The 24,020-nt window shown below is 39.2% G+C and overlaps 1 protein-coding gene across 1 annotated transcript in view; it reads left to right on the top strand.

Annotated features, from left to right (window-relative positions):
- LOC148899998 (neural-cadherin) overlaps window positions 1–24,020 on the top strand; it is a 297,995-nt gene that overhangs the window by 211,501 nt on the left and 62,474 nt on the right. Inside the window, 3 exon segments of the mRNA XM_088991547.1 lie at window positions 4,303–4,541; window positions 6,222–6,499; window positions 23,358–23,572. Of these exon segments, the coding sequence (XP_088847673.1) occupies window positions 4,303–4,541; window positions 6,222–6,499; window positions 23,358–23,572 (732 nt within the window).

Below are 24,020 nucleotides of genomic sequence, written 5' to 3'. Positions count from 1 at the left end.
AAGAAGTAAAACGTCCGACACCTTCAAAGAAGCACAGATGACGGCTGAAGAAACCTTCTCCTCGATTTAGGTAGCAGAGTTTATCCCAACCAAATTTGACCTCGTGATTCTCCAGGGTTACACATGTTCCAGATATCAACAATGGCCGCACGTCAAAGTCGCTACGTTGCACGTAGCATTGTTCAATTGTAATCAGCTCTTTTTACCCCAGTCAATCAGGGCAATTGTGCATTTTCTCACTACACTTTTGCAATCAGCATGCCCATTTCAGTTTGATTCAGCATACAAATCCAAATCCTGCGACAACCACACCGCCCCCCAACCCCCCTAGTGTTCTGAGTCGCCTCCCAATACTTTTGTCCGCCATTTGTTTGTACAGTGATAGAAAACAGTAAAATTTGGACTCGTTTCAACTTTGATGGTTCAAAGGCAGAGTGTAGACTGCAAGGTTAAAATACCCATCAATCAGGCTCGACAAATAACCCACACAAGCCATCTGTACACTTGATGCAAAAAGCTATCAACCCAGCTAAACAGAACACAATTGATGAGGAACAAGGTAAAATTATCGCAGCGAAAGCACCTATGTACAAGGGATCATGCCTTAAGATGGTGAAAGAAGCCATTGTTTTGATTCTGAAACCGGCCACTCCCTTCCAACAAGCCATCAACGACCATCATAAAGGTCAATAAAATGACTTTATTACATACAGTACAGTTTATTTATTTAATTACAATACCATAGCACATTTATTATACATAAAATAAGGTATATTTTTGTAGTTTTAAGGTTTATTTAGTAGAAAATTATGTTTTATGGGGACCTGGGAACGGATTATTCTCATTTTAATAGTTTCCTATGGGAAATTAATTTTTGGGATACACATTTTTCGCCTTACACACTCTGTCTGGGAACCAATTAAGTTTGTAAGCCAAGGTATCACTGTGCTTTGCCCCAAATGCGGCTGATGAAAAAAGACAGCCGGGGACTGCATGGCAGATGATGAATGCAGGATGAAACGCTCTCTTGAATTTTACACTCCACTTCTCCTTCCGACTTGTTGAAGACTCTCAGCAGTGGATGCGCTCTCCCAAAGCTTGTCGCATCCAGCTGAGGAAGTCTCTTTGATGCGTGTCTTTTCTCTGATATCCTTGTTTTTCTTTCAGTGGGGAAGGGAAAAAAAGATGTATTGTTCCATTTCATTCATTTTGATTCATAAATAAAACAGCGGCGCGCCGTGTTTGTGTACAGGCGCGCTTCACTTAAGACAATTTCTACACGAAGCCATGATGAAAGCCTACCGTGTAGCCTGTCCATCAAACAAGCATGGCGCGGCGTGTCAATTAGCCGTCATGATGGGCTAACAACTAATAATAATAATAATAATAATAATACATTTCTAAGCGCCTTTCAAAAGTCTCAAGGTCACTTTACAGTCACACGATCAGTTTTCATGTGGATGAGCAGCGGCAGCCACACGCGCCAGCGTTCGCTCAACCCAGAAGTGACTCAAATGGATGGAAAGTGAGCTAGCTAGATAGCTAATAGATAGCTAATAGCTAGCCAGCTAGATAGCCAGCCAGCTAGCTAACTAATAAATAGCTACCTAGCTAGCTAGCTAGCCAGTCAGATAGCTAATAGATAGCAAATAGCTAGCAGATGATGATGATGATAATAATAATAATGATGAGCAGCGGCAGCCACACGTGCCAGCGTTCACTCAACCAGGAAGTGACTCAAATAGATAGAAAGCTAGCTAGATAGCCAGCTATAAATTTCCCATTACAATCAATGTCTGCTTTTTTTAAAAGTAATTGACAGCCCGCTAGATAGCTAGCTTAGCAGCCAGATAGCTAATAGATAGCAAATAGATAGCCAGCTAGGTAGCCAGCTCAATAACCAGCTAGGTAGCTCGTTAGATAGCCAGCTAGTTAGTTCGCTAGTTAGTCAACTAGGTGGAATGGCGCTCCAGGTCATCCTTTTCAATTCCCAAATAAATGTGGGAATGCCAGCAAATGAGTTAAGACCAATAAACACAACAAGAAACAACAAAACCCGAACCAATTCAGGATGGGCGCTCCACGTCATATTTTCAAAATAGCTAGCTAATAGAATGCTAATAGATAGCTGATAGATCGATAGCTCATCAGCGAGACAGCAAATAGATAGCAAGTAGATAGCTAGCTAGATAGTTACTGAGTAACCGTAAGCCTGATGGAGGTTTGTAAATCGCCACTCCGAACCCGTGGCGGCTTTAAGCTTCTGGTATACCACCACGGGCCGATTTCCAAGCCTCATCCCGAGCCCGATTTTGCCATTTCCCGGTAGCGACATCAAACCCTAATTTCAAAGTGACTCGCCGTGGTCGACATCGCGGCGGTGAATAAAAGATGAGCCGACTGCTCCCTGCGCTTGGTAATGAAGCTGCTAAATTGTCCAGAGTGTAATCACCTTTAAAGGACAACCGATACCTCCGGACAAGTTGCGTCCATATTTTGTAAAATGGCTTCAAATGACTTCTACTGAGCGTATTTTACAAAGATTCCACCGCATATAGATATATTTTACGTTTTAAGACTCGCACTGAATATTCCGGAAGTCTTGTTTTTGAGTTGGTGACGAGTCCGTACGTGACGTCACTGAAGGAACGCCCCTGACCAAAAAAAGGACACATTGTAGCAGTCCTTCCATCACGTCAATGCATTTTGCTGTACTTTGGTCTGAAAACTTCATGTAGGACCAAAAAGAGGCGGAAGAGGGTGACAAAGCTCCGTGTAATGAATTAATCAGCCTGTGGAGACGGCCTGATTAATTCCTTTCACGGCTTTGTCGCTATTTTCTGCCTTTTTTTGGGAGCGACATTTCCCACCCCTGATGCCTCAAAATGACACGGAATAAATTTTTTGATCGATTGCAAACATGTATGCTTTCTTCTTCAGAACTATTTGAATCATATTCATAACTGGATGTGTAACAAGAAAGCATCTTCTTCGAATCTGAAGCCATTGTTTTGATTCTCCAGCAACGCAAGATGTCTTGGCGTGACGTCACGAACTGGGGGCGGGACTTGCCCAATTCGCAGCTCAATTTTTTTGCAGATTTTGGACACTTTAAGTCATTTTTATTGGTGTTTTGCATTTGACAAAAAATATCATACTGCGTGTTTTGGGTATTTTAGATGCTATAAAACGTTTCTCTGGTGTCAGTTAGGAAACAGAAAATAGTGTCGGTTGTCCTTTAACTGGAACATTTGCATATTCACACACACAAACTTTCCAAACAAGCCTTTTTTCGTTCGCCCACGACAGCTTCAGTCATAACCCAATCGAAATGTTTCCCTACTTCACATAAATTCAACGGCATTGCAAAACATATTTTCCAGAACGAAAGGCAAAATAGACTTGTGACCAAATTGAAATTCTGTTTTTAAATCAAAGCCATTCATATACAGTGATACCTCACTTTAGGAACTTAATTGGTTCCCAGAAAGTGCGTTTAAGGTGAAAACATTGTCTGCCAAACATTCATTTCCCATAAGAAACCATTAAAAATGAGAATAATCCGTTCCCATGTCCCCATACAACATAATTTTTCCCTAAATAACCCTTAAAGGACAACCGACACCATTTTTTTGTTTCCTAAATGACATCAGAAAAATGTTTTATAGCATCTAAAATACCCAAAATATGCAGGCTGATATTTTTAGTCAAAACACCAATAAAAATATGTCCCAAAACTGCCACAAAATGAGCTCGGATCTGGGCAGATTCAGAAAGTCCCGCCCCCTTGCTCGTGATGTAACGCCAGGATACTCCTTCACAAACTGCCTTGCTCCAGAATCAAAACAATGGCTTCAGAGCGTTCAGATTCTGAGAAGATGTTTTCTTGTTACTCATCCAGTTATGGATATGATTCAAATAGTTCTGAAGAGGAAAGCATGAATGTTTGCAATCGATGAAATAACTCCTTCCGTATCAATTTGACCCGTCTGGACTCCAATGTAGCGCCCAGAAAATGCACAAAATGGCGCACAAGCTCCGTTGGAAATGGGCTGATTTGTCCGCCGGGAATTTGTGTCAACTAGTATCAAATAGTGCAACACACAACGATTCACCATGGCATTATTTATGTAGTTTTGCTTCTAATTTTGCGAGCAACACAGTGTTTTCAGGCGAAAAAAAGTACCCAAAATCCATTGTGTGAACACATTTTTGCATGTCTGGTAGTGAATTAAAAATTAATTAAAGTGAGTAAAAAATCAAGCCTTTATACCTTAACGACTTTCATTTTTTTTGTGACAGACATGACGGCGGAGGAATTCCTGGAGCCGAGGGGCAAGCAGCGCAGTCGCTACGAGCTGCTGTCCGACTTCCTGTCCGAGATGTTGTCGGTGTCGCCGTCCGACGTCAACGTCTTCGGCTTGAGCGACGTCCCCGGCCGAATGCTGGACGTGCGCTTCGCCGTGCGCGCTGGCGGCCCCGCCGCCGCCTTCCTGCGGCCCGAGAAGATGCACGGATACCTGGCGGCGCACAAACAGAAGGTCGGTCGGCTGGATTGAAATTTGGATTGATAAAAAACTCGCGATCGATCTAGCTAGCAATTAAGCTAGCTAGCGATCGATGTAGCTTGCAATCAAGTTAGCTAGTGATCTAGCTAGCTAGCAATCGAGCAAGTTAGTGAGCTAGCAATTGAGCTAGCTATCAATCGATCTAGCATGCGATCGAGCTACCCAGCGATCGAGCTAGCTAACTCAATTTCTATTTACATAGCTGGCTACTTTCTGACATCACAGCTGTCAAAATCAAGGCCCGGGGTCCAAATCTGGCCCACCACATTATTTTATTCGGCCCGTAAAAATTGAAATTCCATGCTCATCTATTGATCTAGCTAGCGACCGAGGTAGCTACCGATCGAGCTAGTTAGTGATTGAGCTAGCTAGCGATCGAGCTAGCTAGGCTAGCTAGCGATTGAGCTCGCTAATGATCAAGCTAGTTAGCGATCACGCTAGCTAGCTCTATTTCTATTTACATAGCTCGCTAATCCCTGACATCACAGATGTCCAATTCAAATCTGGCTCACCACATCATTTTATTCGGCCCGTGAACGGAAATTAAACTTGTGAAATCCCATGCTCATCTATTGAGCTAGCTAGCTAGCTAGCAATTGAGATAGCTCGCGATCATTCTAGCTTGCAATCAAGTTAGCTAGTGATCGAGCTAGGTAGCAATCGAGCAAGTTAGTGATCGAGCGAGCTAGCAATTGAACTGGATATCAATCGAGCTAGCAAGCGATCGAGCTAGCTATGCTAGATAGCGATTGAGATAGCTAAGGATCAAGCTAGTTAGCGATCACGCTAGCTATCTCTATTTCTATTTACATAGCTCGCTAATCCCTGACATCACAGATGTCCAATTCAAATCTGGCTCACCACATCATTTCATTCGGCCCGTGAACGGAAATTAAACTTGTGAAATCCCATGCTCATCTATTGAGCTAGCTACCTAGCTAGCAATTTAGCTAGCTCGCGATCGTTCTAGCTTGCAATCAAGTTAGCTAGTGATCGAGCTAGCTAGCATTCGAGCAAGTTAGTGATCGAGCGAGCTAGCAATTGAGCTGTCTATCAATCGAGCTAGCAAGCGATCGAGCTAGCTATGCTAGATAGCGATTGAGCTAGCTAAGGATCAAGCTAGATAGCGATCACGCTAGCTAGCTCTATTTCTATTTACATAGCTGGCTAATCCCTGACATCACAGGTGTCCAATTCAAATCTGGCTCACCACATCATTTTATTCGGCCCGTGAACGGAAATTAAACTTGTGAAATCCCATGCTCATCTATTGAGCTAGCTAGCTAGCAATTGAGATAGCTCGCGATCGTCTAGCTTGCAATAAAGCTAGGTAGCGCTCAATCTCGCTCGCAATCGAGGTATCTAGCGATCGAGATATAAATGAAATGGAGTATTATTAATATTATTATTAGGTATTGCCTATCTATTCGCTAGGTAATATCTATCTATTAGCTAGCTATCTAGCTATCTATTGTCTATATTTTAGCTAGCTATCTAGCTATCTATTGGCTATCTATTAGTTATGTATCTATTTATTTGGCTGTCTGTTAGCTTGAAAACCTTCTTTGCGACCTAAAACTGCTTTTCAAACTTTTGCTATGAAAACCTGGATGGAAACCATAAACCCCCTCCCACTTTTCTGCTTCCCCGCAGCTTCAGTCCTTCCTGCAGGTGCGGGTCTACCAGGTCCGCGTGGACGAGTGCCCGCGGACGCAGTGCGGCGGGGCGGGCGGCTGCGTCGGCACGGCGGAGGTCCGGGACGCCCCCACTGTGGTGGATTGCGGTCCCGTGACTTTGGTGTCCGTCAGCGTGGAGGCGGCCGCCGTCTGCGAATGTCCCGGCCGCCAGCAGACGCATCAGCCCTGCGACGCTTACCCCGGCAACCCCTGCTTCAATGGGGGCGTATGTGTGGACACCCAGCATGGCTACAGGTCAGTCGTCAATTGTTTTTAATTTCATCTGATGGTGGCCATTGACCGAGCCTGTATACCGTAATTTCCGGACTATAAGGCGTACCCAAAAGCCTTCAATTCTTCAAAAGATCACCCGGAAATCTCTTAAATATTTCACTGGCAGACGTTGTGATTATGATACCATAGCACATTTATTATACATAATATAAGGTATATTTTGTGAAGGCTTAGAAAAATACAAAGTCGAAAATTATGTTTTATGGGGACTTGGGAATGGATTATTCTCATTTTAATGGTTTCCTTTGGGCTATTATTTTTTGGGATACACACTTTTCTCCTTACACAATCTGTCTGGGAACCAATTAAGTTCTCCTAACAAGAAAATGGCAGCCGACTGTTTTTGTCCTCTATTCCCCGCCCCCTGTCTTCGGTTAAAGCCACGTGATTGGTCAAGAACGGAGCGGTGAGAGGAGATGGTTTGAACATTAAAGAGACATGCAGACGACAGAGAGTGAGTGAGAAAATGGAGAGAAAACAGTGAAATTTGCACTCGTTTCAACTTTGCACTCGTTTCAAAGGCAGAGTGTAGACTGCAAGGTTAAAATTCCCATAAATCAGGCTCCGCAAATCACCCACACAAGCCATCTGTACACTTGATGCAATAAGCTATCAACCCAGCTAAACAGAACACAATTGATGAGGAACAAGGTAAAATGATCGCAGAGAAAGCACCTACAAGGGATCATTCCTCAAGTTGGTGAAAGAAGAAGGCTACGTTTCTCATCAAGTGTTCAATGCTGATGAAAGCGGACACTCCATTCCATAGAGCCAACAACGACCATCACAAAGGTAAATAAAACGACTTTATTATACCGTACATTTATTTCTTTAAATTTATTTTTGTAGTTTTAAGGCTTAGAAAATTAGCGTTATACATGGATTCCTAGTGTTATTTGTCATGTTGAGGCAGCCAATTCTGACGATATAGCTGCCAAAGCTTACAATGAATCATTCCACAAGATGGTAGAAGAAGAAGGCTACGTTCCCCATCAAGTGTTTAATGCTAATGTAACTGGCCTTTTTTTGGAAAAAGATTCCGAACCGGACTTTCATTACACAGGAAGAGAAGTCCGTCCCTGGGCATAAGCCTATGAAAGATAGGCTAGCCCTCCTGCCTACAGTCCTTATGGAATGTTACTCTCCCTCCCACCTCCTCCCACTCCATTCCATCAAGCCATCAACGACCATCACAAAAGTAAATAAAACGACTTTATTCTACTGTACTATTTATTTCTTTAACTACAAAACCATAGCACATTTATTATACATAAAATAAGGTATATTTTGTATATGTCTGTAGAAGCTCTCAGTCGTACAGGAGTGGTCCATCGATGAATAGGGAATGAAACCAACGATTCTGAAGATACAAAAAGGAGAGGAGTAGCAATACCTTATTGCAGGAGTTTCTGAAAAACTACAGAGTCCTTTGGCAACACAAAATTCTTACTTATTTCCAACTGATAAACGCTTTAAGGCAAAAATGAGTGCATCCAAAAGATACGCTATGAAATGAAAAACTAAGTTCATTCAATACATTGTAAGAATGAAAATTGTAAAGAGCAATACATTGGGGAGACTAAACAAATTCCCCCAAAAAGACTATCAACATCGCAGGGATAATACTAGTGGGCCTCAATCGGCAGTACATATGCACCTAAAAGCTAGCAAGCACTCATTTGACGACAATGAGGTTAAAATCTTTACGAAAGAAAATAGATGTTTTGAAAGGGGAGTAAAAGAAGCTATTTTCATAAAACAGCAAAATCCTTCCCTTAACCGTAATGGTGGGATGAGGTTCAATTTCGATCGTTCGTACAACTGACTGCTTGGGCAACATAGGCTTAGTCATGATGATGCGGTGATACCAGGGCAAATTGGGCAATCAAGCCAGTCGTTAGTCAGGACAATAGAAGCGATCAGTGGAGCCACAGGAATTAGTCCTCTGCTCCCCCCCAACCTAAGAGCAGGGAACTATCATGGCAGAGTCCGGCACCACCATGTCTGGACAGTAGGGATATACAGTAAAGTCTCGTTATATCGATATTCAAGGGAGTCCGAAAAAATATCGATATAACCAGGACTATCGATATATCCGACCCTGTTTGCATGTAATTTTCTCCGTGCGTGCATAGAAATAGTATCGATATAACCGGTACTATCGATATATCCGATATCGATATAACGAGACTTTACTGTATAAATATATATAGGGCCTAAACTACCAGTAAGACTTTAGTTTGCTGACAAAGTTTCTTGAATGAGAAGTGAAACGTCCGACACCTTCAAAGAAGTACTGATGACGGCTGAAGAAACCTTTTCATCGATGTATTTTGTGTAGTTTTACAGCTTATTGAGTCGAAAATTATGTTTTATGAGGACCTGGGAACGGATTATTCTCATTTTAATGGCTTCCTATGGGAAATTATTTTTTGGGATTCACACTTTTGCCTTACACATTCTGTCTGGGAACCAATTAAGTTCGTAAGCCAAGGTATGACTGTATTTCTTGATTTTTAGTTGTCTCCGCCCACTCTGTCGCAGTCTTGGATCTTCTGAAACGGCACTTGTATTGTCACCCTTTTGCAGGAGTGCATTTACTTGATGCATTAGTGAGTCACGAATGTCAGCGTAATTACGTTCCCAAAAGAGGATCCCCCGCGGTTCGCCTTTTTGTCGCAGAAATTTGCTCGCCTCGTTCGCCGGCGGCGTATCAATAATTCATCAGATGTCATCAAGTCTTGCCACCTTTGGAATTAGACCGGCCCTCGATCCCGGTTTATTATTTATTGAATGCAAAACAAATACCACCGGCGGGTTCGTAGACCGCGGCGAGCGAGCTAATGGAGTCCATCAAAATAAGCAGGGAGGTCCATCGGGACGCTTGATGAAGCAGCATGTGGCACTTTGGGCCCGAGCAGGTCATGTCAGAATGTCATGTGAACGCTGTGTCGCCATGGAAACATGACATCTCTGTTCTCGACCAATTGGTTTACGATCAATTATTTAGTTATTTTGATACCTTGGTTTAAAAATGTTCTTCTCAAGCTAACTATCTATTTGCTATCTATTTGCTATCTATTTGCTATCTATTAGCTATTTAGCTGGCTATCTAGCTGGCTAGCTAGGTATCGAGCTAGCAATTTATTAGCTATATAGCTATCAAGCTAACTATCTAGCTATCTATTAGCTAGCTATCTAGCTTTATATCTATTTACTTCTGGGTTTAGTGAACGCTGGCGCTTGTGGCTGCCGCTGCTCACCCACAGAAAAACTGATCCTGTGACTGTAAAGTAAGCTTATAAATGAAATGAATTGTTATTATTATTATTATTATTGTTATTATCATCATCATTTGCTATCTATTAGCTATCTGACTGGCTGGCTATCTAGATGGCTAGCTATTAGCTATCTATTAGCTAGCTAGCTTACTTTTAATCCATTTGATTTACTTCTGGGTTGAGTGAACGCTGGCGCGAGTGGCTGCCGCTGCTCACCAACAGAAAAACTGATCCTGTGACTGTAAAGTGACCTTGAGAGTTTTGAAAGGCACTTATAAATGAAATGGATATTATTATTATTATTATTATTATTATTATTATTATTATTATTATTATTATTATTATTAATAATAATTATTATTCAAGTGACAATGACAAAAACCCTGGCACTGGAGTGCCAGGGTGTTTTCACGTCATTCACTGCCATTCCCGAATTTTTTTGGAATTGAAAATATGACGTTTGTTTATTTTTATTTTTATTTTTATTTTTTTTCTCAAAGCGCTGGTCAGACCTCTGGCAATGTTTTTCCCTCCCAGCTGTCCTCATTTCAAGCTCATATAACTCCATAACACAGATAACTTGGGAATTAGGTCTATCTTCCTGATGAAAGAAGAGAGTGTAAGGTTTCTTACGCTTTATTGAATGTCAATGTAGTCCTAAAACTCAATATTCTGTTCGTCCTGGAAAGGGCACCATTCGCCAGGCAATAACTGACCGACCTGTCTTCATGTTGTCCATTTTTTTCTCGAAAAGTCCATCTTGAAAATGGCTTCATCAGTAAATCTACAACCAAATCCGTTTCTTCTCCTACTTCAGCCATTGTGGGTTGACAAAAGCGCTATTAAATCAACACGATATGTTTGCTTATGCAGCTCGCTACGGATATAATGTGCTAGCTCTTGCCAGTATGCGCTTATCACTAGCAGCTAATGATACTATGACTGGCTAGTGACTAGCCAATCATGTGACTAGCAAATCATAGTTTGTGAAAACTCTGACATTTACCAGGGCCTTCAAGAAGGCGTTGGTACCCCTTTTGGGTTGCCAACTTGAAATCTGATTGGTTAAAGCAACCTTCCTCAAACTCAATATTATGGAATTCCAGTGATAATGACGAAAACCCTGGCACTGGAGTTGACTCATTTTTGCGCATCGTCTGCCAGTGAATGAGTGAAGGGCGAGGAAAGTCCAAATGCGCAAATGAAATCGCCCCCACCAACATTTATCTGGTATTGTGTGATGCAAAATTCGTTAACTTCAACTTAGTTCATGCTTAGACCACAAAATTCCGATCTTTTTTTTTTTCCCACCAAAAATGATCATTGTAGTTTTACAAATTATGATAAAGTAAAGTCAATATGGCCAAATAAAATGGCGGCAATAGATTTCCAAACAAAACCGAGGTGGTTTCTCTTCAATGACGACCCACGTGAGCGCCCCCCTGCTGACTTTGGCATCACCCCATCGAATTCCGATGAACCACCCGTGTCGTCCATTTTCTTTGTGTACGTTACCTGCTTGACGAGTCGCCAAGAGACCAGCGCCCCAAAAGCGATTTTCTCTCTTTCTCATGTCAAAGCGGGAAAATGCTAACGATTCCGCGGGTTGTTTCGAAACACGGCCATGGCAACAATCGGATATTTGTCTGCATTTGCGACTCCCCGTTGGTATTTTGGAGCAATGAATGGCACCCCTGCTTCCGTCGGGTTCCTCTGCCGCCATTATGTTAGCGCTCGACGCTGCAGGTGATCCGTTGCTAATTATTTACCGTCGTCGCAGGTGGTGAAACATTGTTGGTAAATTCCGCGTGACCGCTACAGTGATACCTCGGTTTACGAACGTTAAATGTATGAAAATTTTACCTTGGCATACAAAATATTATGTACAGACAGAGTGTGTAACGCGAAAAGTGTGTATCCCGAAAATGTATTTCCCATAGGAAACCATTAAAATGAGAATAATGCGTTCCCAGGTCCCCATAAAACATACTTTTCTACTTTCTAATGTTCTTAAAACTACACAACATATACCTTATTTGATGTATAATAAATATGCTATGGTATTATAATTAAAGAAATAAACTGTACAGTATAATAAAGTCGTTTTATTTGCCTTTGTGATGGTCGTTGATGGAATGGAGTGGCCCGTTTTATCAGCATTAAACACTTGATGAGGAACGTAGCCTTCCTCTTTTACCATCTTGAGGAATGATCCATTGTAGGTGCTTTCTCTGCCATAATTTTACCCTGTTCCTCATCAATTGTGTTCTGTTTAGCTGGGTTGATAGCTTTTTGCATCAAGTGTACAGATGGCTTGTGCGGGTTATTTGTGGCGCCTGATTGATGGGAATCACTCATTGCGGCGCTCCGTGTGTATCCCGAAATGTAGTTTGTATGCCAAGGTTAAATTTTCATAAATTTAACGTTCGTAAACCGAAAAGTTCGTAAGCCAAGGGGTTCGTAAACCGATGTATCACTGTACTCATTCAACTAATGAGCTGCTTTATTCGTCAGAAGACGATGCAAATACTCAGAGGCGGTGGCGGCGGCTAACTTCAAAACAAACATTTCATCACCTCCTCGCTTTTCTCTTTCCTGTATTCATTTTTTTTCGACAAGTTGGTAGTGAATTGTTAATGGCGGGGCTAGCCGCTGCTGGACGTCAACAATGTACGCTAGTTGGAGAGCTTTTTATTTCATAGCGGTCGCTTTTAATTGGTTTCAAAAAGGCTTTGGTGTCTTCCATTAGACATGCGAGAGGCGTCCCGCCACGTTGCTATTGCGCTAAGCTAAACGTGTCCTGTTGTCTTTGCTTTGATGTCTTGGCGCAAAAATTGCCAATGTACACACAAGCCGGGATACATATAATAATACTACATGTCATTTATAAGCGCCTTTCAAAACTCTCAAGGTCACTTTACATATACGGGATAAATTTTTCTGTGGGTGAGCAGCGGCAGTCACACGCGCCACCGTTCACTCAACCCGGAAGTAACTCAAATGGATAGAAAGCTAGCAAGCAAGCTAATAGATAACTAATAGCTAGCTAATAGAATACTTACAGCCAGCCAGATAGACAGCTGATAGCTAGCCAGCTAGCTAATGGATAGCTAACAAACCAATGTGGATTTATTGCATTGTATTTCAATTTACAACAGATTCTAGCTCATAGATAGCAAAAAGTTTTTTTTCTGTGGGTGAGCAGCGGCAGCCACACCCACTCGTAGAAAGCTAACTATCCCCCTAATAATAATAATAATAATAATAATAATAATAATAATAATAATAATAATAATAATAATAATAATTATTATTATTATTATTATTATTATTATTATTATTTGTATTATTATTATTATAAAGTTATAAAGTTTCATTTACAAGCACCTTTCAAAACTCCCAAGGTCACTTTACAGTCACAGGAGTTTTTCTGTGGGTGAGTAGCGGCAGCCACACACGCCAGCGTTCACTCAACTCGCAAGTAACTCAAATCGATGGAAAGCTAGCAAGCTAGCTAACAGATAAATAATAGATAGCCAGCTATCTATCCAGCCAGCCAGCTAAATAGCCATATAGCAAGCTAGCTAGATAGCCAGACAGATAGACAGATAATAGATAGCAAATAGCTGGATAGATAGCTAGGTAGCCAGCTAATCTAATCTAATCAAATTTTAACGTACGTGGTACCTCTCTGAAATAACTGAAACAATGTGCAAAGTATCAAGCAGACAGTAGTTCAAGTGAGTACATAGCTATAGATAGCTAATAGCTAGCTTGCTAGCTAACCAGATATCTAATAGATAGCTCGCTAGATAGCTATCGAGCAAGCTACACAGCTAATAGATAGCAAATAGCTAGCAAATAAAGTGCTCGCTTGCTCGGTAGCCCGCCAGATAGCTAGCCAGATAACTAATTGGATAGCGTGCGCCGTCATATGGACAGTATGTCTGCTGGACCTGGTGTGCATGGATTGGTAATGCCTGCATGAGGGGGATTCGCTGGAAAAGGTGGTGTGCAGGGTGCAAAGGGTAGGATTTTTCCGCACACTTGTCTTGATTCTTGCAGTGTGCAAGTCCTCAAGGGTGGGAATGCAGGAATGAACATGTGAATCCAGAATCCAAAATTGCTGCAGGGTGACTAGAAGTGTTGGTATTTGTTTTGAACCGGTCGAGAAACGTGCAGAGAGGGAGGAAATTCAACAAATCTCTCCTAATGTGGCGAGTCTACTGTGACAAAGTGGGATTTGGGAAAAAGGGAAACATGCTACCCGAAATTGCCTAAATTAATTGCCACCATTGAAAAGTCACTCTTTTATTTTATTTTTTTTATGTGCTATTTTAATTTAATTTTACTTTATTTTATTGTTTTTTATTTTGTTGTGTTTTATTTTATTATTACATGTTATTTTACTTTATTATATTGTTTTATTTTATTTTATTTTGTTATTTTAATTTATTTTATTTTGCTTTATTATATTGTTTTTTATTTTATTTTACTTTATTTTATTGTTTTTATTTATTTTTATTATTTTTTATGTTATTACATGTTATTTTACTTTATTTTTTTACTTTATTTTATTGTTTTTTATTTTGTTGTGTTTTATTGTATTTTATTATGGTATTTTACTATATTGTTTTTACATTATTTTATTGATTTTTTTCATTTTATTTTTTTTAATTTTATCTTGTGTTGTGTTTTGTTCCATTTTACTTAATTTTATTTATTTTATTTTATTGTGTTATATTTTATTTTGTTATTTTACTTTATTTTATTTTACTTTAGTTTATTGTTTTTTTATTTATTGTGTTTATTTTATTGTGTTTTATTTTATTGGATTTTTAACAATTTTTTTTATTTAGGGAGATGGACAGAGGGGCTGCGCAGAGGGTCATTTATGAATACTATTGAGAATATTTTCTGTCCAAATTTTTTTTGTTTTGAGGTCGGCATCCAGACAAAATGGCGGGCTGGGCATGGACCCCCCCCCCCTCCATCTTTCTCCCACAGAGGAGATTCAGATCCAAAACTAAAGTTAATGGCTTCTTCTTTGGCCCACACGTCGGACCAAAGAAAAACAGTTGGCATGACGACAAGGAAGGAATTCAAAAAAGAGCAACAATCAGTTGACTCTGCCGTTGTCCAAATCCATTTTCTTCCCACGATTCCCATCCAAAGTTACCAACCTTGAAAATTCCCGGATAGATCTTTTGCACGGCAACTTGTGAGCGCCACACGTGTCAAACGGGACACCAAATCCGACTTGGCCAACGAGCGACCAATCAAACGGCAATTTAAAGAGCTGGCAACCCAAACACAATTGGAAACGAGAGCTGCCAGCAATGCGCCGTGCTGCTAATGAGGAGATTGGATGTCTACAATGCCCTTGAGGAAGACACGTTTCGAATATATTTGACATCAAAACAATCATGGCGTCGAGCAGGACAATTCATAGAAATTTGGGATCTCCACATTAGTATTTTCCTACCTCATAAAATTCAGACGTTGGCTTGGCATGCAGTATTTTATTTAAAGGACAACCAACGTCACTTTTTGTTTCCTGACTGACATCAGAAAAATGTTTTACAGCATCTAAAATACCCAAAACACACAGTATGATTTTTTTAGTCAAATGCAAAACACCAGTAAAAATGTCGTAAAGTGTCTGAAAACGACTTCAATTTAAAACCGGAAGTGGCCAGTTTCAGTTTTAGACGGTCCCGCCCCCATGTTCGTGGTGTCACGGCAAGACGTCTTGCCCTGCTCGGGAATCGAAACAATGGCTTCAGATTCGTAGAATATGCTTTCTTGTTACTCATCCAGTTATGAATATTGTTCAAATAGTTCTGAAGAGGAAAGCATACATGTTTGCAATCGATTAAAGAATTTATTCCGTGTCATTTTGAGGCGTCAGGGGTGGGAAATGTCCCACCCAAAAAAAGGTAGAACATGGCGACAAAGCCGTGGTTCCCACAGGCTGATTAATTCCTTGTATGGAACTTTGTCGCACTCTTCTGCCTCTTTGTGGTCCTACACGACATGTTCAGACCAAAGTAGAGCAAAATGCATTGACGTTATGGAAGGACTGCTAAAATGTGTCCTTTTTTTTTGGTCAGGGGCGTTCCTTCAGTGACGTAACGTACGGACTTGTCACCGACTCTAAAACAAGACTTCCGGAATATTCAGCTCCAGTCTTAAAAGGTAAAATATAGCTATATGCGGTGGAATCTTTGTCAAATACGCTCAGCAGAAGTCATTTGAAGACATTTTACAAATTATGGACACAACCTGTCCGGAGACGTCGGTTGTCCGTGTACACATATACACATATAGCTATATTTTACGTTTTAAGACTCGCGCTGAATATTCAGGAAGTCTTGTTTTTGAGTTGGTGACGACAGGAACGCCCCTGACTGATAAAACGACACACAATGCATTTTGGGTACTTTGTTTGGTCTGAAAACTTCGTGTTGATCCATGTTGATGGCGAAATTAGAAGGAAAACTACATAAATATCGCAATGGTGAATCGTGTGTTGCACCAAGACTACTATTTGATACTAGCTGATACAAATTCCCAGCAGAGAAATCAGCCCATTTCCAACGGAGCTTGGGCGGCATCTTGTGCATTTTCTGGGCGCTACATTGGAGTCCAGACGCCTCAAAATGATACGGAAGGACTTCTTTAATCGATTGCAAACATGTATGCTTTCCTCTTCAGAACTATTTGAATCATATTCATCACTGGATGAGGAACAAGAAAGCATCTTCTCCCAATCTGAAGCCATTGTTTTGATTCTCGAGCAAGGCAATTTTTTTGCAGTTTTAGCACACTTGAAGTCATTTTTATTGGTGTTTTGCATTTGACTGAAAATATCAGCCTGCATGTTTTGGGTATTTTAGATGCTATAAAACCTTTTTCTGATGTCAGTTAGGAAACAAAAAAAATGGTGTCGGTTGTCCTTTAAGGATTAATAATAAGGATTTGAGATTGTCCTTCTTGTTTAGATCTGTCACGTTCCGAACGAGGCAGAGAGCAGCCGTGATATACAAAAAGTCAATAAGATATACAAAGTCCAGCGTAATACAAAGTACAAATACAACATAAAGCGCTGGTCCCGAAAAAGAGGTCCAGGGGATTAATCAAAAATAAAGAATACCAAAAACGACGAACGGGCGGGCTACGCCAATGGCGAAAAACAACTCGCTCACGGTGGTGCAGAGAAGGTACAATTCCGAAAGGATTACGGGATGTGGTGGGGAATGGGGGGCTCGGACCGACCACCGGCGATATATAAGCCGGGAGGCGTGGCCCCGCCCCCAGCTGTCAATCCGAATGTAACAATATCGAAGTAGGACGAAATGAGGATACAAAATAACTATTTCTTAACACACACGTACGACGTTCCGACTCCCGAAAATATCGATATAACGAGACTTTGCTGTATAAGTCGGAAAAAAAGACGCTATCTGCCATCCAAAATATGCAGCTTCCTCTAAAACAGGAAACGGCGGCGGTTCAACTCTGGCGGCTGTTTTGCCCTCCACACGCTAGCATGAAAAGAAAAAAAAAAAGCCAACAATAAAAGGGAGAAAATGAACCGTAATCACATTGCTTACTCCACTAAAACATTCCAGCTGCGCCTGTATGCCGAGTGTAATTACATTTCTCTTTTAATTAAACTTCATGCATATTTGTAGAACACACACTTAGAAAAAAAGATGAGCGAAAATAAGGCCAACAAATTTGGGTGTAAAAGATCTTCAGGGGTTTATTTTTGGTTCAGTTAATTTGAGGGAGCTTCAGAACATTTGCGGCAATTAACAAAAAGCTTCATTTTCTTGTTTGTTTGGAAATTGAAGAGTCAGCGAGATACAGTGACACCTTGGCTTACGAACTTAATTGGTTCCCAGACAGAGTGTGTGTAAGGTGAAAAGTGTGTATCCCAAAATTTATTTTTCCATAGGAAACCATTAAAATGAGAATAATCCGTTCCCAGGTCCTCATAAAACATAATTTTCTAATTTTCTAAGCATTAAAACTACACAAAATAGACCTTATTTTACGTGCAATAAATGTGCTATGGTATTACAATTAAAGAAATAAACTGTACCGAATAATAAAATTGTTTTATTTACCTTTGTGATGGTCGTTGATGGCTTGATGGAATGGAGTGGCCGCTTTCATCGGAACACTTGATGAGTAACGTAGCCTTCTTCTTTCACCATCTTGAGGAATGATCCCTTGTAGGTTCTTTCTCTGCCATCATTTTACCCTGTTCCTCATCAATTGTGTTCTGTTTAGCTGAGTTGATAGCTTTTTGCATCAAGTGTACAGATGGCTTGTGCGGGTTATTTGTGGAGCCTTATTGATGGGATATTTAACCTTACAGTCTACACTCTGCTTTTGAACTATCAAAGTTGAAATGGGTCCAAATTTCACTGTTTTCTATCCATTTTCTCACCATTTTACTTGTTTTTCCCCTTTTCTTTTTTTTGTTTCAAGCTCTGTCCTCTCCTTTTCGTGTGTGTGTTCTGTCTCTATCTGCCTGTCTGTCTGTCTCTTTAATTTTTACCCCCCCCCCCCACCACACACACACACACACTGCTGGGTTCTGGACCAATCACGTGGCTTTAACCAAAGACAACATTTTGTTTTTTGGAGAACGGCCTCACTCTCCATGTCTGTAACCCGATCCTCCTCCTTCACCTTCTTCTCCTCCTTCACCTTCTTCTTCTTGTCCTTCTCCTTCTTCTTCTTCTTGTCCTTGTCGTTGTTGTTCTTGTTGTTCTTGTTCTTCTTCTTATTTTTCCTTCTTATTCTTATTTTTCTTCTTATTTGTCTTGTTCTTCTTCTTGTTCTTCTTCTTGTTCTTCTTCTTCTTCTTCTTCTTCTTCTTCTTCTTCTTCTTGTTCTTCTTCTTCTTCTTCTTCTTCTTCTTGTTCTTCTTGTCATTCTTATTGTTCTTCTTTTTCTGCTTCTTGTTCTTCTTGTTCTTCTTCTTCTTGTTCTTTTTGTTCTTGTTCTTTTTGTTCTTGTTCTTGTTCTTGTTCTTCTTGTTTTTATTCTTCTTCTTATTCCTCTTATTCGTCTTGTTGTTCTTCTTGTTCTTCTTCTTGTTCTTCTTCTTCTTCTTCTTCTTATTCTTCTTGTCATTCTTGTTGTTCTTCTTGTTCTTCTTGTTTTTATTATTCTTCTTATTCCTCTTATTCGTCTTGTTGTTCTTCTTGTTGTTCTTCTTGTTCTTCTTCTTCTTATTCTTCTTGTCATTCTTGTTGTTCTTCTTGTTGTTCTTCTTGTTCTTATTATTCTTCTTATTCGTCTTGTTCTTCTTGTTGTTCTTCTTGTTCTTCTTCTTCCTATTCTTCTTGTCATTCTTCTTGTTCTTCTTGTTCTGCTTCTTGTTCTTATTCGTCTTGTTCTTCTTCTTTTTCTTCTTGTTCTTCTTCTTGTTCTTCTTATTCTTATTATTCTTCTTGTCATTCTTGTTGTTCTTCTTGTTCTTCTTGTTTTTATTATTCTTCTTATTCCTCTTATTCGTCTTGTTGTTCTTCTTGTTGTCCTTCTTGTTCTTCTTCTTCTTATTCTTCTTGTCATTCTTGTTGTTCTTCTTGTTGTTCTTCTTGTTGTTCTTCTTGTTCTTATTATTCTTCTTATTCGTCTTGTTCTTCTTTTTGTTCTTCTTGTTCTTCTTCTTATTCTTCTTGTCATTCTTGTTGTTCTTCTTGTTCTTCTTCTTCCTATTCTTCTTGTCATTCTTCTTGTTCTTCTTGTTCTGCTTCTTGTTCTTATTCGTCTTGTTCTTCTTCTTTTTCTTCTTGTTCTTCTTCTTGTTCTTCTTATTCTTATTCTTATTATTATCAATCTTGTTCTTCTTCTTCTTTTTATTTTATTATGTTATTAATATTATGTTTACACAATGCGTAACACAGTCGACTTGTTTGGACATTGACACGCACACCCGCCGAATAATGGAACATATGTGCTGGTAAAAGTTAATTTCAGTCCACAGCTTGGTTTCATTACAAGCAGCTGGGTTTAAAAAAAAGGACGGCGAGAGGATGCCATTCCTCGTGCACAACATGCATAACAGTATATCCCTGATAATTCCGAGATTACACAGAAATGTCATTTGTACAAGGCGAGGGAATTAATGTTCCTCATCCGTTTGTACATTGTTTACTAAATCCCCCACATGACGAATGCTGCTTGGATTTCGGTATTGTCGCCCGTCCGTCTATGTTGCACATTTCAAAGCGATCGTGTTGGGAGGCTTTTTTGCCATCTCCATGCAAATCCAAATTTAGAACTGCACATTTTATTGTGATGGTGTTCATTTGCTTTATGTTCTGTAGAGGATAGTAGTCCATGTTAAGCGCTTTGTGACAGCTTCAGCTGTTGTTGAAGCGCTATATCAATCAATATATATTGTATTCTTACCTTGATCGTTCAATTTATTTAAGAATGTAATTACTTTTAATTTATCTTGTAATTATTATATTACTATTTTATTATATATTTTTACTATTGTTTCCCCCATTGTTTCTAGCTAAAATGTGAAATGCCTTACACTATTTTATTTATTCATTTATTCATTTTGATGTGTATTTATTTATATATTTATTCATTTATATTTGTTTATACTGTATTTATCTATTTATATTTATGCATTATTGATTTGTTTGTTTATGTATTTATTTTTACTTAATTATATGTATTTATTTATGTGTATTTATTTATTCAATTATTCATTTCTTTATTTTGAGATGTATTTGTATTTATTTATTTTTATGTATTTCTGTTTATTTATTTATCTATTCATGTTATTTATATTTGTTTATACTGTATTCTTTTATATGTATTTATTTTTTATTTATTTGTTTATGTACTTATTTTTACTTTCTTGTGTATGTATGTATTTATTTATTTAGATGTATTTATTATTTTTTTATTTGTTGATGTATTTATTTTTACTTTATTATGTATGCAATTATCCATTTATGTATGCAATTATCCATGTATTTTGATATATATTTATCTATTTAATTATTCATGTATGTATTTATATTTGTTTATACTCTTTTTTTTATTTATATTTATTATTTATTATTTATTTATTTGTTTATGTATCTATTTTTATTTATTTATTAACTTATGTTTAACTTATGTCTATCTATTTATCTATCTATTTATTTATGTATTTAGTTATTTATGTATTTATTTATTTTTACTGAATTATATTTAGGTGTTTATTTATTTAGATTCATTTATATATTCAATTATTCATTTATTTTGATATGTATTTATTTATTTGTTTATTTATCTTCTTTTTCTTTCGGCTTTTCCCTTCAAAGGGTCGCGTGTTTATACTGTATTTATGTATGTATTTATTTATGTATGTATTTATTTATGTATTTGTTTGTTCGTTTAGTCATTTAGTTGTTTGTTTGTTTTTAGACATTCCCAATCAAGAACATCCTTGGAAGTACATGAAAAAAACACCCCAAAAAGTAGGGAAACAAAAATACTCGTTTTATCGTCTCTGGCATAAAACATTAACATCCAATCTTGTAACGCGCATGAATACTGAATCATTTCGCATTCCGACAACTGCGTGACCTCCGCAAACCAGCCAACGGTCGACACCTCCGCCACCGCTTACAGATCCGCAAGAATGAAGGAGTACGAAAAAAAAATCCGAAGAAAGCTTGTCGAGGCAGAGAGACGAGACGCGGCCCGTCAGCGAGAAAATTGAAAAGACCGCGGAGGAAGCGGAAAAAAAAGCCAGCGCGGCAAACAGACAGGCAGGCGATATGCATCAAATAATTCAAAGTAAAAAAAAAAAGAACGATGGAAAATGTCAAAAAAGACGACCACCGTCACTGGATAAGGGGAGATGTCGGTATACAGTCCAGAGATTGGAGGAAGCGGAAAAAAAAAAGCCGGCGTGGCGGACAGTCAAGTGTTATGCATCGTTTACGAACCCCTTGGCTTACGAACTTTTCGGTTTACGAATGTTACATTTCTGAAATGAGTGATGTGTTGTTCACAAACGAGCGCGTTCTAAGAACAAAATGGCAGCCGGCTATTTTTGTCCTCTATTCCCCGCCCCCAGTCTTTGGTTAAAGCCACGTGATTGGTCAAGAACGCAGCAGTGAGGGGGGGGGGGGGGGGGGTTTAAACATTAAAGTGAGAAGCAGACGACGTTGACAGAGTTTCAACTTTAATCATTCAAAGGCAGAGTGTAGACTGCAAGGTTAAAATAGCCCATCAATCAGGCTCCACAAACAACCCGAACAAGCCATCTGTACACTTGCATGCTGGGTCCGAGAGGACAGTGATATAAAGCTGACTTTGACTTTGACTTTGATGCAAAGCTATATATTCGCTAGCTATTAGCTATCTGTTTGCTAGCTATTAGCTATCTATTTTCTAGCTATAAGCTATGTATTCGCTATGTATTCGCTATGTATTCGCTAGCTATTAGCTATCTATTAGCTAGCTATTAGCTATGTATTTGCTAGCTATAAGCTATGTATTCGCTATGTATTCTCTAGCTATTAGCTATCTATTTTCTAGCTATAAGCTATGGATTCGCTATGTATTCGCTATGTATTCGCTAGCTATTACCTATCAGTTTGCTAGCTATTAGCTATCTATTTGCTAGCTATAAGCTATGTATTCGCTATGTATTCTCTAGCTATTAGCTATCTATTTTCTAGCTATAAGCTATGGATTCGCTATGTATTCTCTAGCTATTAGCTATCTATTCGCTAGATATTAGCTATGTATTCACTATGTATTCGCTAGCTATTAGCTATCTGTTTGCTAGCTATTAGCTATCTATTTGCTAGCTATAAGCTATGTATTCGCTATGTATTCTCTAGCTATTAGCTATCTATTTTCTAGCTATAAGCTATGGATTCGCTATGTATTCGCTATGTATTCGCTAGCTATTAGCTATCAGTTTGCTAGCTATTAGCTATCTATTTGCTAGCTATAAGCTATGTATTCGCTATGTATTCTCTAGCTATTAGCTATCTATTTTCTAGCTATAAGATATGTATTCGCTATGTATTCTCTAGCTATTAGCTATCTATTCGCTAGATATTAGCTATGTATTCACTATGTATTCGCTAGCTATTAGCTATCTGTTTGCTAGCTATTAGCTATCTATTTGCTAGCTATAAGCTATGTATTCGCTATGTATTCTCTAGCTATTAGCTATCTATTCGCTAGCTATTAGCTATGTATTCGCTATGTATTCGCTAGCTATTAGCTATCTATTCGCTAGCTATTAGCTATCTATTCACTCACTAGCTAGCTTGCTATCTATTTGAGTTACTTCGGGTTGAGTGAACGCTGGCGCGTGTGGCCGCCGCTGGTCACCCACAAAAAAAAAACTTATCCTGTGACTGTAAAGTGACCTTGAACGTTTTGAAAGGCGCTGAGAAATGAAATGGATTATTATTATTATTATTTAAAAAATAAAAAATAAAAAAACATTTTTTCATTTAGCTAACAAGCGCCCATGTGTCCAGGTGCCAGTGCCCGGCTCAGTTGGAGGGTCCCGAGTGCCAGCAGAACAAGCACAGTTTCCGCGGCAACGGCTACGCCTGGTTCGCTCCCATGATGCCCTGCTTCGAGAGTCACATCTCATTGGAGTTCATCACCGAGGTGCCGGATGGCCTGCTGCTCTACAGCGGACCCCTGGCGCAGCTTCAGGCTTGGGACCACGAAGACTTCATGGCCCTTGGTAGGACCCCGAAGCTCGCTTCCATAATTGATACAATACATATTGATTTTGTATAGCGCTTTAACAACAGCTGAAGCTGGAACAAAGCGCTTAACATGGACAGGTACAGTGATACCTTGGCTTACGAACCTAATTGGTTCCCAGACAGAGTGTGTCAGGTGAAAAATGTGTATCCCAAAAATCAATTTCCCATAGGAAACCATTAAAATGAGAATAATCCGTTCACAGGTCCCCATAAAACATAATTTGCAACTAAATAAGCCTCAAAACTACACAAAATATACCTTGTTTTATGTACAATAAATGTGCTATGGTATTATAATTTGTGTGTTTTGTGTGTGTGTGTGTGTGTGTGTGTGTGTGTGTGTGTGTGTGTGTGTGTGTGTGTGTGAGTTTGTAAGGCTCTTTTTGTGAGGTCCACTATGATTTTATACCATACATAGTGAGG

Source organism: Hippocampus bargibanti, linkage group LG03 (assembly GCF_051943395.1).
Source record: "Hippocampus bargibanti isolate YZ-2025 linkage group LG03, ASM5194339v1, whole genome shotgun sequence".
In the NCBI taxonomy this organism is placed as follows: domain Eukaryota; kingdom Metazoa; phylum Chordata; class Actinopteri; order Syngnathiformes; family Syngnathidae; genus Hippocampus; species Hippocampus bargibanti.
This window is presented reverse-complemented; position numbering and strand designations above follow the sequence as displayed.